General features: G+C 43.2%; 1 protein-coding gene across 1 annotated transcript in view; it reads left to right on the forward strand.

The window, feature by feature from the left end:
* CABLES1 (Cdk5 and Abl enzyme substrate 1) overlaps positions 1-16,772 on the forward strand; it is a 77,914-nt gene that overhangs the window by 38,113 nt on the left and 23,029 nt on the right. Inside the window, exon 4 of the mRNA XM_068932344.1 lies at positions 7,325-7,402. Coding sequence (XP_068788445.1) covers positions 7,325-7,402 — 78 coding nt within the window. The remainder of the gene's footprint in view (positions 1-7,324; positions 7,403-16,772) is intronic.

Here is a 16,772-nt window from a genome sequence, read left to right on the forward strand (position 1 = left end):
CATTAAAAGAGTCTCTGAGAATGGAGGCTGTAATGCACACTTCTTGCTCAAGTAAATTATTAATCAATGGAATGGCTCTCCAATAGGATTTTAAGGTCTCTGTCTCCATAACACAAATAGCTGTGTAAAAGGAAGATCAGTAGTGTCGTCAGGGTAGGCTAGGCATGATCTGGTTGCATTTCTTTGAGGATAGTGCCAGATGGTAAGCGTAAGAGGGGGCACATGGCCGAACCTGCCTGGAACAAGTTTGGCAACAGCCAAATGATATTTCTACACCTCTTAGTGGGTGTCAGGGGAAGCGTAAAGCTAACTCACTTGCCAGGGCTGTCTAGTGAAGGAGGCTTATCAGGCAAGGGACTTGAGTAAACAGCTGCAGGGAAAGGCATTAAGATTATACCGAGTCTTTCAAGAGAAATTATGCACAGCGACAGATTCTGACTGCGCGGTCGTGTCCTCCTGTCTGTGAGCTGCTCCTTGGTGTATGTGCAGGTGGGAACGGGTGTGTGGAGGTGGTGAGCGGGATCGGTGTTTTCAGGGCAGGTGTAGGCAGAGGGGCCCCCAGAGACACGGGAGATGTGTGAAAGGTGCAGCTGCGGCCACGCGCACATCCCGACTGGGACGCGCACTACCCAGACTGCAGCCGTAGGCGCCGGTGGAGCTATGTAGCAGCAGGCAGCGGGGGACTTTCCGCACCGCGAGGGCATGGTGTCTGTCCTGGTGTTCCCATCAGCAAAATAGGGTCTTTATTCCAGTGCCACCCAGCTCAGAAGGGAAACTAGCTCCTCCTTGCTAATAAAGACGACACCCATCCTCTATCTTTTCCCAGGTGGCCTCTCCATGTACCTTATGGTTTTACTCTTGTCCTTCCAAAGCTAAGCATCAGGAGAGCAAACAGACTAAACCGTGCCGCTGAGAGTGGACCCTTGCATGCATCTGTTCACATTCGGCTGCAGTAGAGCAGAACCACGTACACTCCCATGCAACAATGTGTGCGCATAGCCTGCGGTTTTCACCAAATGGGAGACCGTATCGATAGAAATTCTAATACACTGTTGGACTGAATTGAATTCTGGCAGGTGTCCCTTGGCTAGAGTAAAGTTTTCCCCATGAGTATTCTCACATCTACAATTAAATGTAGTGAACGATGCTAATCAACATAAATATTTCAGAATGTGGCTCTGAGAGGTGGTAGCTTCTTAGACGTCGCTTTTGTTGCAGACAGATGCATGCAAAACTATTGACTTAGCTGTTGTCTGACTGATGGCTGATTATTGCCTTAACAACAAATTGATGTGGAATCAAACTGTAAAAAGCAGCCCCCCAATTTTAGTCTGTTTTGTACATAACAAGTATACATATGCTGTGGGAAATTCTTACAGCAGAAAGTGTTTATTCCTAAAGTATTATGCATATTCCACAAAGAACTACTAATTTCTGAGATGTGCATGTAAAATATATGCATAAACGTGACAGAAGTATTACCTATAAAAAAGAATAAATATTTGGTTCCTGAACAGTCTAAAAATAAGACTTTTTTTCTCCATCTGTTGGAAAAATGTATCTGTCAAATACATGCAACATTTTATCTGGGTTTATATTATCAGTAATTACGTCTGATAAGAAAACAGAATATTTTTCTTGTTAAGAAAGCAGTGAGTAAGCTTCTATTATCCAGCTGGCTTCTTATCTTTATCAGCACACACAGTTTTGCAGAATATTTTCATAATCATAATAAAGATCCATTTACCTAGAACACAGATATAATAAGAATAAGATACACTGTTTTTGAAACGCTTTTCATTCTGCCGGCAAAGAGTCACAGAGATATTAGTTAAAAATAAAATGTAAAGTCAACACTTTGTTGTTACAGCTAAATCTAGCGGTAAGTAATTGGAGTACAAACCCTAGTTTTGCAAGGAGTCTGAACACCTCTGCAGTCACTGGAGTTAATGGCCACCCGAGATGAAAAGGGCCTCTGGCAATTCAGGTGAATCTGTTTTAGGTATTCATCCTAAAATCAGCAGTTCCTGAGTGCTTTGAAACCTTCACTGCTTGCATCCTCCCCAGTTCCCTGTAGCGCAGGGGAGCACAGGTATCGCAATAGATAGAAAATCTTCCCAGGCTCCTTTCCCTCGTCCGGGATCTTGGCCCAGGCAGCCTGGATGTGGCCGTGCCAAAAGCACGGGGCTGGGTCAGGCTTGAATGGGGCTCTCCAAGACCTCAGACCCGTCTGTTACTGCACGCCACCCCTCAGGTGCTTCAGCTTGAAGAACCCACTTTGGAAAGCATTTACACAACTATATTTTGCAGTGGTGAACTGGAGAGCTGGGCTTTAAAGCAGCAAATGCTTTCAGTGATTGTTTCACTGGTGCGTGCCGATGAGATTCACCCCCGGAAGGCAGGGTGGGTGCTGGCCCGGTGCTGCTTCCCCGTGGTGAGCTGCCCTTGCTCGTGGCTCTGCCTCTCCCATCGGTTCTGCAAAGCGACTTGTCCTCGTCCTGCAGTGGTGAGAGCTCGCCCACTCCTCGGCCCGGGGGAGGCACCCGCAGGGCGACGATGCCCTGGGCTGAGCCTTTGGCCATCCGGCGGAAACATGGGATCAGCCGCAGTTAAAATAATAGTTTGGCTAGGAATAGCTCAGCACGGGGAGAAACCGCCTGTGCAGCCCACAGTGCATCAGTGATTCCTTGTTAGCTTCCTGTTGATGGTTTTCTGCACTGGTTAAACCAGTTTCTTCGGATTTGTAGCACATGGCGTATTAAAGGAACAAGAAGATTAGGTTTCCTAGACTGCATTAGCAAAGCAGTCTTGTAAAACAGCACAAAGTAATTTGGGCATTAAGAGACAAAATGAAGCCAACCCTAACAGAGAAATCATCAAGTGGAGCTACCTCTGTGTGGTTTCACCTAGTGAAACCTAGTCCCTTTACTCAGCAGGTTTATTGGTGGTGTTTTTCGCAGACTGTGAAGCAGGTTTCCTATCGAGCAGAAAAGGCCACCAGAATAGCAAGATGAGCCAGCTGAACAAACAGTTGAGGGTGAGAATGTGACAAGAACATTTCTAGAATTGTCCCATGTAGCAGATACAAAAGCAATAAAACAATAGTGCTCGCCCACCCCCGTGCTATTCCTTTTTCAAGTTTTTATTAGCGTGTAGTTCTGCTATATACTCTTTGGCCAAAACCACACAGAACCCAAAGGCTGCAAAAGGGCATGGTGTAAAATGTTACTGCTTACAAGCAGACCCCTGAGCTGTTTTGCTGCCCTTTGAGTCGTGGGGACAGGCACACACACGCGCGCACACGTGCAGAGGTTGAATATTTGCAGTGTCCTCAACGTTCATAATTACTCTCAGCCACTTTCAAATAGTCCCAGCTTAAACTTGGGAAGACTCCAAAATGATGTCTTCCACCCGAATGACATACGTGGCTCATGTGTTAGCTCTTTGGAGGCAGGGGAGTCAAACTTAATGAATCGGATATGAGAAAAGGGGTGATGATATTTAGAGTGTATAGGGTTTAAATAGTGTATGTTACATTGCATGATTGAAGTCTTTCGGTGTTACCCAATAAAACCAGGGCAGAAGCCAAAGAAAACAGATATTAGTTCTTTTAGTCAGGAGGTGCTGATTCTGTTGAGAGCGTTGTGCTCAGCGGGTATCTGCAGCTTCATAGCATACATTTCATTAAGGAAATTGGAAGATTAGCTTTTACACTCTCAGTTGTCCGAGCCCTCTTGCAAAATAACGATTGCGCTGAACCATAGTAGTTAATACAACTTTTTGATGAAATGTGAGAATGAGAGAATGAAAAGCTTTTTATGCAGTAATTTTAAACATGTCTACATGGCACAATGGCAATCAGGGCATGTAAACCCTCTCCGACTTGGACGACTTCTGCTGAGATAGCTGATTCAGAGCTGTGCAGTATCTTAGACGCTTTTTGTTGAAGAGTTGCAATCCAGGAAAGTGTTTTTCTCTCTGAAACAATAGTTCAATTTTCTTGAACAACAGCCAGCTTCCACCCTACCTGCCTTCTGAAAGCATACTTAAAACAAATTTCTGGACTTTCTGGACCAACAGACTATCATCAGCCCACAAAATTTTCATTTGCCACTCATAAACCTTAACTTCTAAATAAAATGCTGTTTTATGCTTCTGCGCTCAGCTTCTGACCAATTACCGTGGACCAGCTCTGGTCTTCTCATCTTCCTGGGGCACAAAGTTGGTCATTTCTCCTTTTGGACCAAGTGAAAGAGATTGAGGATGCCATTGGCCTCATAAAAAGCCTGCCTGTCTTTGGCTGCTTTTTATAGTGGGCCCTGGAGGTGTCAGTGCTGTGTCTCCTCAAGAAGTGGCCGCTGAGATGAGCTTTCGGGGGAGCTGCAGAGCTGTGAGATTTCACTGCTCTGATTTCACAGCTTTGTTCGCACACCTGGGCTGCCTTCCCTACGCCTGTTCCAGCCCAGTTCCTACATCTGTTCTGCACCCACCTCCAAAAGCTCCACTAACGGAGATTTTTGTGGCATCCTAGCCATAGAGGCCTTTACAAGCAGAGGTAGGGCACTCCTCTGCCACCCTGTTTGGAAGGTCTTTATGTATCGAGGGTCGCACAGTTTATGGAAACACAGAGGCAATGCTTGCGTCTTAATGAAAAAGAATCAAAGCTGATGCTTTTTATTTCCCTGATCTTATTGCTTCTCATACAGCGACTTTTCCATGGTAGATTCCCAGTGTTGCCCCTGCTTGTGGATGTGGAAGGCACCAGTTTGTTTTTCTTTAAATATTAGGAGGGTTTTTTTCTGAGGGAGCAGTGGGGTATTGGTGGAAAAGCTGTATTTCTAGAAGCAGCTAGAGGGAATGGGGGGAAATGCCTAGTGGGAATTGTGGTTTTCCGAATTCAAAGATGCTTTCTGATGTCAGCCTCAAAATCTGTGCCAAGTTTCATACATCAGCAAACAAGGCTTTCAGTGAACAAGAAAGCTGTTGTGAGTAATAACCATTCAGCAATAAGCAATGGCAAGCGCAAAATTAATCCTCTGCCAGGTTTTCTTGCTGGTTGACTGCCTTGCCCAAATGTGAAAAATGATTTCACTCTGCTTTATGACTTACTACTGCACCATGACAGCATCTTATAGCTTATGAGATGCTTGCCACAGGTAATGGGTGTTACGGCACTCAAACGAACAGTGAGATGGTACTGTTTCTGCTGTAGGAGAACTTTCTAATGGTATATACTTGTTGATTATTAGAAACCTTCCTTTATTACAGGGTGAATACCACTTTACTTTTAAATATGCTTTTAAGGAAGCAAATAGGATCGCTATAATAGAACGATCTAGGAGAAGGAAAACTGATCATTCTGCTAAGTTACATGCAGCAACAACAGCTAAGTTACATGCAGCAACTTTCTTGGTGACATAAACCTTTTATTTGATTTCCAAGAATTATGACTAAGCTGCTCCCATAAGGAAACGGTGCTTTAAACGGCTGCGTAACAGGTACTAGACTTACACCTATATATGGTGATTTTCAGCCAGCCACAAAATAAGATAGCTTGCTAGGGTTTGTCATCCCACTTTGACCAGTGTAGGACAAAGGACAAAAAATAAGGGTGAAATCCTGGCCCCATACTGATGCGCTGTTTACTGCAGTAAACAACATCAGAAAAATCAGTGTTGGAGAGCAGACCAAAGAAATTAAATAACACTGAAAAACAACCAAGCAATAGATACTAGTACTTTGCACCGTAAGTGGAGCTTTTTAGTGTCAGCCTAAGTAAATTCTAATGCTAGTCATGTTAGAAGTGCCATCATCATGTCTTAGGGGAATATGATGGGGGTACAGCCTATAGGCCAGTTTCAGGTAGAAGAAGGGTCTTTTCATTGTACATTGTACAATTGCACAACTGTCAGTGAGCTGAAGCTAGTGAGGAAAGAGGCTATATTTATGAATAAACAATTATTTATTGCTATTATATAGCCATACATCTTGATCAGGTTTCTCTTGGCTTCTTGCCCATCTGCTTCTCCCAAAACTTTAATTATGTAGCTAATGGCAGTCTACACAGGCTTATGGAAAGTGAGCCTTGACCTTAAGGTAGTTTTGATGTTGTTTAATGATACATTAGAGCTTGGTGGCAAAAGGTAATAATGTGGATATAAAGTGGTTGGGCTGCTCTAACGTACTTGATTGATTAAATGCCAGACAGTGACTCTGCAGATGACGCCAAGATTTGGAGACTGGTTGAGAAACACAAGATATTTACTGTTAAGAGTAGCCTGGGTTCTGATACAAGCTCTGTGCTGGCAAATAACGTATGCTTTCATGTAGCCAAATGTTGAGCAACCTCCCTATAGTGAATGAATGCAAGCTGTGCTTACAAGAGGGATTCAGCCCTGGTCTGGCAGGGCCTGAGAAGGACATGGCATTGGAGGAGAAGGGGTGAGGAGGAGGTATGCGATCAGTCATGCCTGAGTGTCAATCCAGCATCATAGGCGAGAGGGCTGATGAGATTACTGAATGTAGAGGCTGGGGAATCGTCAGGGCAACATGCTGGACCTTAAAGTTGAGACCAAAGCTTACGTGATGTTTATATCTGTCGTCTGTGCAATAGCTCAGTCCATTGATAATGCCCATAGGCCATGAAGGATGATGGGAAAAACTGGGGAAAACTCAAGGAAGAACCAGGAAAACAGTGAAAGGATCTGAAGGCTTATGATAATTGTGAACTTTAACTTGACCTGGGAATCAATCTACTTCAGGAACAGAAAGTTGAAAATCAAGGGAGTCCTTTGGTTTAGCAGACAAAGGTCATGACCAGTAGCTGGAAGTTGGACTCCCGTAGATGCAGACCTCAGTGTCAGCCACACAGCTGTGGTGCGTATCGCAGCTCGTTGTTGGGGTGTATCAGCTGGGGTGCTGCTGGATTTTTTTGTTTTGTTTTAGGCATAGTGGTCAATTATCAGAACAACTGCTTGGCTCTCCTGATGGATTCTCTTCCCCTAGGACTTTTAGAAAAACATCCAGTCTGGATTAGCAGTAAAATGTATTCAATCTATTCTTCTGAGAAAGCCTGTACAGGGGATGGGACTCCACGAGCTGTGTAATGTAAGGCACAGCCGTCAGCATTTCTGTAAAGATTCGGTTGCACAGTACCTTATCTGTGAGATCAAAAAGATTGCATGCTAAAAAGAGGAGAGAGAAATTGTCAATGGTAGAAGGTTTTGATTATAAATTCCTCAATGATAACATCTGTTGCTTTGCATATCGCGGTGGGATTTTTAAATTTTAGTCTTTGATTTTTTTATTTTCTTTTGTATTTTAGAATAGTCCTTATCAGCAGCAGAAGATCCTTCTGTAGCATATTTTCAGTGCTGCCATATCGAGACTGTACCCAAGTCGGGTATGTATATTTATACACAATCCTATGTAGTCTTTCTGGGTATGCATATAGAACTGAGCATGGACAACAGTGTGACAGAGGGTAATGCTTTTCAATATCTGCTCTGAGAAAAGATAAATGCACTTAGGAATATTTGCCTTGTGGGACATTACCAGGTTAAAAATACAGTTTTGGGCCCCCCAGTTTATTTATTTGTGTTCTCGTATCTCTCATTATTAAATATGAGAAACCCCCCCCCAAAGCAATGTTCTTGAAAAATGCACTGTTTTTATTGTTTCTTCTGACTTCACTGATTTTTGACGAAGCAAGTATTCTAGACAGCATAACTTGTATTTTATAAACAGTCTTCGTTTTCTGATCTCCCACATTGACAGTGCTACTGTATCTGTTTTTTTCACTACTATAGAGAAATGATTGAATCTAAACATAGTACCTTTTTATTGTACGTTGTTTATAGGTATTTATGTAACTTTATTGTACTTTTAGCAATCACTCAGATCATTCACTTACTGAAAACTGTGTTTTCAATGCTGACAAGTGACTTTGGAAATAATGCCAGGCAGATTCTTAGTTGGGGTAAGCACCTTTCACGGAGCTGTGCTGACTTGTGTCACTCAAAGCGCTGAGGCTGTGGACCTCTGGCAGACAGGTTTATTTGGATTGAAGCAGTTTTCCAAAGCCTGGGAAAGCTTTTTGCTGTCACAGTGGGACTGCAGAAGGGAAAGACGTTTGATTCAGCTCGGAAGCGTTGTCTCGGGGCCCGACTGGCTGCAGACAGGTTCAGAGGCACAGGGCAAGGGAAGGCAGGACACTGTTGCTGCAGCCCAGGGCTGCTGGGGCCAAGGAGCCGGTGGCCGCTTTGGCTGCCCGCGAGCTTGCTCGCTCGCCAAGGAGCTGTGGGTTGCCTTTGGTTGGTGTTGGCTCAGTGCCTGCAGGGAAAGGCAGCAAAACAGAGTCTGGAGGCAGCTGTGTTTGCAAAAGTTGGGGGAAATATTCAACTGGTACAATGGGGTGGGTTTGAAAAAGACCCGTGAATCATCGTGGGTGATCCAGCACGTAAAGGATGAATTTGGCTCACTGTTTTCAGCCATTTATTTAATCCTGGAGAATTATTTGCCACAAGCTGCTCATGCACCAGTAATTCAAAGCCAAGAGAGATTATTTCTAACGTGCAAAGGAAGGAGGTATCTCATGGGAAAGTTGACTTGCTCTCCTTGTCTCCTACAGTAAAATTTTTCCCTTAATTAAGCAGGGAGGACACATCAGGCAGATTTTTGACAGACTCTCAGCTTTGCTCTTTCTTCTTTGGTGCATTGTCATTCATTAATGGTCACTGCCCTCTGGAAATTGCCACTTTATTGAAAAAGGAATGTATTCTGAAAGGCTAATGGCTGGTTGTATCTTCTAAATTACAGCAATAATGAGCCCAGCTGCACACCTAAATATTATTTCAACCTGTAGTGTCTTGTACCGTGCTTGCATCACAGGAAGGGCATGGGAGGAGAAGGCAGAAAGTGCCAGCACGCAACAGCCCAGCCCAGTTCCCTTTGTTAAAAAGCCAGAATTTTAAAAATGCCCTCTGTCTTTCTTCTAGAGCATCAGAGGAAGAGAGGAACGGTTAAATGGCATCTTCTTCCAGGAACAGCTGGTGCAAAGAGCAGTTGAGGCAGTATAGCAAAAACTGTAGTCACACTGTTCAGGCTGCACAGCATCTGCTTATTTTGTTGCACATTTTGGATGTGCAGCAGGAGGGGCCAGAGACGCTGGTACCCTTCTGAAGTTCTGTAATGACAGCATCCTTTAACTTTGTTTTCTGTGAATCTTTGGGTTTCTGATTGAGCTGTCCCTGGGGAAGATGTCCTGACTAGTTTACATTCTGTAAACATTGCTGAACATTTTAGGAAAAGAAACAAATTGTCCGGGGAACCTTGTCCATATCCATGATAAAACAGAGGAGGGGGGGCTGTTCGTGCATGCAGCGGAGAAATACTCGGTATGACAGGAGCGCACAGCAGAGCTGCTGCTGCTTCTCCACCTCTGCTCAGACTCGCAGACTTGCGGCGAGAGAGGAAATCTCCAAGCACAGCTGTGTTTGGGGTGGCTGCCCGTCCCCATTACATTGTAGACAGCACAGAAGAGCTCTACTGTATCAGTGCTGGCAGCTAAAGCGTGCTAACAGATCCATTTCTAAAACGTGGTTTCTGCAAGGGCAGCGAGGCTCTGTGTGCTTGGCCAGGGGTTTGGGGCATCATCACTCACTCACTAACCACGTTAAAGACCCACACACAAGACTGTGACCCTTTCCTACCCAGCTTCTGTGCTGAGTTCAAGCCATAATAGCAGGAACCCTCCCCAAACTGTGTTATTACATGGTTGTACACATGCAACCGTGTATCTGGGGCTTGCAGAGAGGAGAGCCGGTGAAGTCCGAGAGGATGAAATCTGAGCTGTCTCTTGGCATATCTTTCCCATATCTCACTCTCTTGCTACTTGCAGTCAGGCAGCTACAGGCTCACCAGTGTGGCACATAGAAGGATTTTGAAGGGAAACGTACACCAGAGCAGCGCTGAAGTTGCTGGTGATGAATGATAGTTTTTGTCACCTGCTGCTTCAGAAGGCCCACCTGGTTGTACATGCTGTACATGATGGCAGGCGCAGCTTCACCTGTCTCTGTGGCCAAGAGTAGGGTAATGGACAGGACCAGAGCTTACTTCCCCCCCCCCTCCCCCCATCTAGACCAGCAGAGTGGCTCTAAGAGCAGAGGTGTCCAGGTGAAAAACGATGTAAGGAAGATGATACTGCAAGGTCACCTGTAGCACCTACAGGATCCAGCTACCCATAATTGTATTGGCAGACTGCTTGGGATCTATGGCTTTGGTTTGGTTTACATGAAATATAAAGTCATTGTGTGATGCAGAGTTTAGTGCTCAGGTAACTCAAGGACTGTCATGGGCTGGTGGTTCTGCAGAATCAGTTGGGCACTTGTTAACTCTTTTTTTAATGTACTAGAAGTGTTCTTAGTGTCTACAGGGTATTTATGATTTGGATTTTTCTGCTGAATAAAATCTGTAAAACACTCATACTGTTATAACACAGAGATTTTGCAGTAACGTTTACAAATGAAACACATGCAATAAGAAATGCAGCCATGAGTACTTCACCTTTTTTACCACGGTGGAGAGATACTCGTGCTTTATAAAAATTGTTTCTCCGCTCCTTTCGCATCGTTCACTGATACTACGCTATGTATGCGTGTTGACGCTGCGGTGTTCTTTAATAATACTTACAAATCATAAGCTTCATACATAATGTTATGCTAATACTATTCTTTTGAATTCCTCTTTATTATTTAAATATAGTCCTCCGAGGGCTAAAAGAGCTGCTTTGTAACGGGTATTGGAACTGGATTTCTGGTTCAGCATCCGCTTTGTTCTTCCTAGCAGCAGATGAGAATTAATTCCTGTCTAGTTCTGCAGATTGGCCAAAAAAGGGAGGTACTTAACTGTTATCAGAGGTGCACCTTGCGTCTCTCCTGAGTCGCTCTGGCGCGCACCTCCTTTGCCGAAGGGCAGGTTGCTGTGGGGGAAGCTGTCAGTGAATGGAGCTGAGCCTTGGAACCAGGGCAGAGGGAAATGCCCCAGGTCTCTGGCAAGGAGCTACCCCACCACACGCCTGCTCACCACGTGCGCGTACCGCGTATATGCCGACCTTCACTAGGCCCTCAAAAGGGATTCGTTTAGTGGCAGCCCACTCAAGCCCAGCCATTTTTGGATGGGTAAAACAGGATTTAAAGGAATTATTTAATTGGAGATTGACTTCAGATGGCTTGAGGTGAATTGGATTTAAGCGCTTTGAAACAGGAGTTGGCGATCAGACAGGCATAGGGGATATTAGCCATTTTCAAATGTAACCTAATAAAGCAGAGCTCTATTTCCACAGTAATATGTTGTAAGAGGCTCTGGCCTATTCCCCGCTGCCTGTATGCACTTGGAGTGGGAATTCAGTAGTTTTAGGCACTACTTCTTGAACTTCCAAGAAAACAGTGCAACGCTGGCAAGCTTAACTGCAGTCACTGCCTAAGTAGCCCCATGTGTCCCACAGGACACAGTAGCCTGCACAGAGGTCCTGCATATGCACATATAAAACCGAGAATAATCTAGTTTTCATTAGTATTTTAAGGCGCCTAAAAGTTTTCAAAAAAGGAGATGACAACGTACGTCTGCCATTGTTAGCAGTGTTAAAAAGGAGAGAAAGGTTATCACGTTGTCTTTTCCCCCAGGAAAAAAGGTAACAGAGTTGGTTGGTTTTACAGATGTGTTGTGTTTTTTTGGCAGACATTATTAGGGTTCTCAATTAAAGACATGTTTTTGAAAAGGGTTTTTTTTAGGTTTGTTTTTGATAATAGCAAATATTAAGCATTTCTTTTCATTCACCGATTGAAATTGTAACTATTACAATTTTATATTATTTTTTGATGTTATATGAAACTGTTAAGAGCTTCCAAGTTTCTGTAAAGTTCTGCCTAGGGGATTAATCTAAAAGACCAGAGGAAGGAGCAGAGCTGACGGTGTCATACGGATTTGACACTGGAACGTGGCTAGTTTTAGATTCAGCTGTCTGTCATTGGAGCAGAAGTGGATGAGTGTCACTGGGCCTGGAGGTGAGGTGCGAAAGGATAGAAAAATCCAGAGCGTCAAATAGTGCATGTCCTTATAAAACTGGCCAGCTGACCTCATGTTTTGTTCTTCATGGCACTGAATTCATTAAGAAGTTAGAAACTTGCCTGCAGTAAGTGTAGCTGCTGAGTATTGCTCTCTGACATGCATACAGGAATTTGTCTGACTAAAATTGCCGTTAGTTGAAGGAAATAATCCAAGTAATGGACTGGATCGAAGTACAGGAAATTGATTGTTCATCTGAAGTAAAGCCTTAAGCAGTTAGATAAAAAGACTTTGTGTTCTTCTCTGAAATACTGCAAACCAGTTTCTTCCAGTTTTGAGAGCTAAATCATCATTGAAATGAGCTTTGTCCATTGCAGTGATGCCGAGAAGAAGACATTTTCAAAACTGTCATCCCAAATAACATGTAGTCACAATGACTGGTGAATCAGTAGGCCAGGCACTGGCATCGGCTGTCATGTCTACATTCAGAAGCAGTCTTCGCTCATCTTCAGGGTTGTGCAAAGTGAGGCATATAGAAACGATTAAGGGAGTTTGTCCCACACACGGTCAGTTAGTTTGGCAGGTCAGCTAACAGGCATTGCAGTGAATGTAGACAACGGGAAACGTCCGTCAGACTTGTTACCAAGTTCCTTGCTATTCTTCTTCCCCAATAGATTTTTCTATGCGAGGCAGTTTTGATTAAGTCATCGATGTCAGGCACATTTCCTGAGCATTTATCATTCCATAGACTTTGGGAAGAATAACTATCTATTTTTAGCATTTAACAAGGAGTCTGAAATGTCCTTGCCTTTCTTTACCATTGCCCGCATTCCTTGCTTCTACCCAGCACCTTCCTCTCTGCCAACCAGAACAAAAACCAGAAACAAGTGCGTACTTGCTTTAAAGAAAGATAGATAAATCTGGATTGTTCCCACAGAACAGGACGTTTCAAACTAAATAATATCATGTGTGAATTTTATAAAGCCACCATTGCTCATTTTTTGGTGAGGTTCATGAATCTCAAAACGGTAATAGGGTTAAACGCTGAGCTTTTTCTCCACGTTGGGCAAAGCATCAAGACAAGAGCTGACATGCTGACACCTGAATAGAGAGAAAAAAAGGATACTGGCGCATTAGAGGCACCTTTCCGCCAGTTGCTCCACCTCCTTTCCCTGTAAATTGCAGATAGAGTTGTTGTTCTAGCAGTCCTAATGGCAATTAGGATCTGAAAACAAAGATGAATTAAAGCAGGCAGCCTTAATCAGCCTTGTCAGTGGGAGAAACGCTGTTAGACTGGCTGGCAGCATATCCTTTCCAAAGCTGTCATTTTCCTTGTCCCTGTAAACAGAGACAGCGAGCAGAAATTAGTTACAGAGTAAGGACAGAATTTTCTCTTGATGTCTCATGAACTGCTTTTGCTTTTGGAGTAAATCTTAATAGTTAGGAATCACTAAGCATAAAATATAGACACAAAAGATTACATCTCTAAATAACAATTATCAGATTGCTTTTGCCATAAGTCGAAGGGTTTTTTATGTATCTAGAAAGCCATTTAATATTTAATTGACTCCTAAATTATTAACAGGTTAAAGTGTTCAACTGTTGCTGTCGTTTAAAGAGCAAGTGCCCAGCAGGAATCTTGCATGGGGCTGTATGGATCGCGTCAAAGCATACGTTTGATTCATTAAAGAAATCTTACACTTCCAAAGCTAATACTATCCAATTTATATTCTGTTAATCCATGCTTGGCTAATAAAACGCACAGGGTGAGATTTCCTGTTTTTATTCTTGTTTATTCAATACTCCGTAAGGTGAAATTCAGGAAAAAATGTCACCGTTCAACAAAGAATTTGCATTCACAAGTTATGCAGTACTGTTCCAGAAAAACTCTGAAATGTGTTGGGGGAGAAACTTTCTTCTGTTTTGTTTTCTTCAGTCTCAGATAACCAAAATGATATGCTTAGTTTTGGGTGTGGTTTATAAGCAACACGCTTTTTGGAAATGAGATGTGCGAATAGAATATTTAGAGTTTGACATGCATGTAAATCAAGGTGACTCCCCAAACTTTGTAGGAAAATGCGTTCTGTTTTTTTGTCTCCTAAGGAAATGTCATCCTGATCTTGTCATTTCCTTAAGCTTTCCCTGCTCAAATACAATGAAGGTTGCAAAATTAAGTTCCCATGATTTATCTCAACTTTTTTTTTTAATCTTAACTTTTTGGCATCTGCTCAAATCCCTTGAAAATTTAGTTTTAAAAAAAGTGCTTTTGAAAAATAAAACCTAGGAAAATCAAAAATGAGGAAAGAAGTTCTCTTTGCTTAAAGGCCTCTTTGGCAAGGACTATCTTCTCTATTCTGTATCTTTAAACACCTTTTACTACTGCATATTGGTTTACGTGGCTGCTCGGTGCTATAGGTAATCTGAATAACTTTGACATAGAGTTTGACTTTTTTTGAAGTGCCTGTCCTCCATATGTTCCCTGCTCCATTGGGCCCATTGACCGTGGCGCCACGTAGGGGTTGAGGCTTGAAGAACTTGGCGGCGGTGGTTTTCCGCTCTGGGGTAGCCAGCCCTTTCTGCGCCGGTTGTACCCCAACAACCATCCCGACTGTTTCCTGGGCACAACTTACCCATTTTGTAGATAGCAAAGTGGAGGCATATCCCCACGCTTGCTTGGTTGCTCTAAGGAGCCTTTTGTGGTCTCAGAAGTTTCACGAGGAAGCAGCTGTTTTGGGGTTCCCGCAGCATGCGTGCCCTGGGCTTGCCCTGGGCTTGCTCTCCCAGGTGGAGGAGCTGCCCGAGCACCCGAGGACACTGGTTTTTAGTTTGCAGTTAATGACAGTTCCCCACACAAGCAGCTATAACCTGACTTAGTTTACATTCCCAAAAGGGTTTATTTTTATTATTATTATTTTTAGCCAGCTCGGTCAGCAGTTATCCAAAAACAGCTTTGCTGAGGCAAAATTCATGAACTTCTTTGCCTGTAATAAGCAGAGGGAAAAAATCAAGGTTTGCCCAGCAAAAACGTGACTTGCTGTTGGGCTTAGTAATAGGCAACACACAAAAGAATGGAGTAAAGTAGCTTAGGAATTGCATGTTATATGTTTGCCAAGATCTTTTACTGGTGAGAGGAGGATCTGTATAAACTAGCATGATCTTTCTCGCTTACACACAGAAACAGCACACTCTTTTGTACTGGTTTTCCTCAAGAAAGTGAGTTAAATTCTCTGTTTTGAGGACAACAAGTGTCTTTCCAAAACAGTAATACTTGATTACTCCGTTTTACAACCCAAGCAGTCATGTACTACCTACAAATACAGGTCGTGTGCAAAGGAGGGGAAGACTAAGCAGCCCCCCAAAACACTGTTTCAGGGTGTTTTGGGGCCCTGGAGGTAGACACATCTTTTAGAAACGTCAGAAAGACAGAAAAATTGGAGGCACTCTTCTTCATCGATCTTAGCTAATGTTGAGGACACCTTCCAGTGCAGGCTTGCACTTGCCAGCTGACCCTCATCTCGACTCCCAAAGAGCTGGTTTCTTTTAAGTCCCCAGAGCCACTCTTTTCTGAAGAGCTGCTGTGCTGACTCCTTACAGGGCGCCAGTTTTGCCTTTGATGTATTAAACAAAGTTCTCTCTCCTTGTCTATTAACTCCACAGGAGAGTCTTCTTCGTGACTTGTTTTCACAGGCATGATGGCATTATTTCTTACTCTGTGCCTGTAGGATTTTGAGGGAAAGGATACTAAACTATTCTGATATTATTTCAGATAATTCAGATTTTTGTTTTGCTTTTTGCGTTAAGGGGCTTTTTCAAGTTGTATGTTTTGTTTCTTAGTTAAGACCTTCCGAAATGATGATTATTTAGCATTTTTGTGTTTGAGAGGAGTTTCTTTAAGCATGTTCTGCACAGGAATGGAGAGGCTAACCTGATGCTTCTCATAGATGGTTGTTTTCATATAATTATTTTTCCGGCCTCTCAGTCATATGGTATCAGGAAACAGAACGATAGTGTGACACTGTGCTAAGTGAATCCCAGTCAAGAAATTAAGAGGGCTTTGTCTGGATTAAATGCTTGATACAGTGTTTTCCTTTGTCACAGGAAAACGTTTTCCAGCAGATAGATGGGCTGGATCCATTTCAGAAGCAAAATATGTGATTTCTTGGCAACACCCTTTATTTGCATTTTTCAAGGAAAGAAAGGGAATGACAAGTTGCAAACTGAGGAAAGGGAAATAGGATACGCAAAGAGAAAATATGAAACAGCCCAGTCCAGCAATCAAAGGAAGAGTCTGCAGGACTTCTCTGTGTGGGGTTTAGCGTCAGCATCTCTCGCACGACTACAGTGGACTTCAGCTAAAAACTTGCAGGCCGTGATCCAGTGAAGCCCTTAAGCACATTGTTAACATCAGTAAATCTGAGCAAATTGAAGTTTCTGTTGCCATTGAAATCAGTTGGATCACACACACCTAGAAATGATACTGGGATGAGGCTACACAAAACCTTATTCAACTGGAGGTGATTAAGTATATGCTTAATGTAAATTGCAGACACAGGGTTTAAGCACACCCTTGGACCTAAGTGGATACCAAAGTATCACAAGATGAATTTTCCACAGCTGTACAGAGTCATCGTTTGTGGAGCACAAATTCACTTGCAGTCTTTTTTTATCTTCACTGTCATCTTGATTGTGAGGCTAAAGCATGGCCTACA

Source organism: Struthio camelus, chromosome 2, assembly GCF_040807025.1.
Source record: "Struthio camelus isolate bStrCam1 chromosome 2, bStrCam1.hap1, whole genome shotgun sequence".
Classification (NCBI taxonomy): domain Eukaryota; kingdom Metazoa; phylum Chordata; class Aves; order Struthioniformes; family Struthionidae; genus Struthio; species Struthio camelus.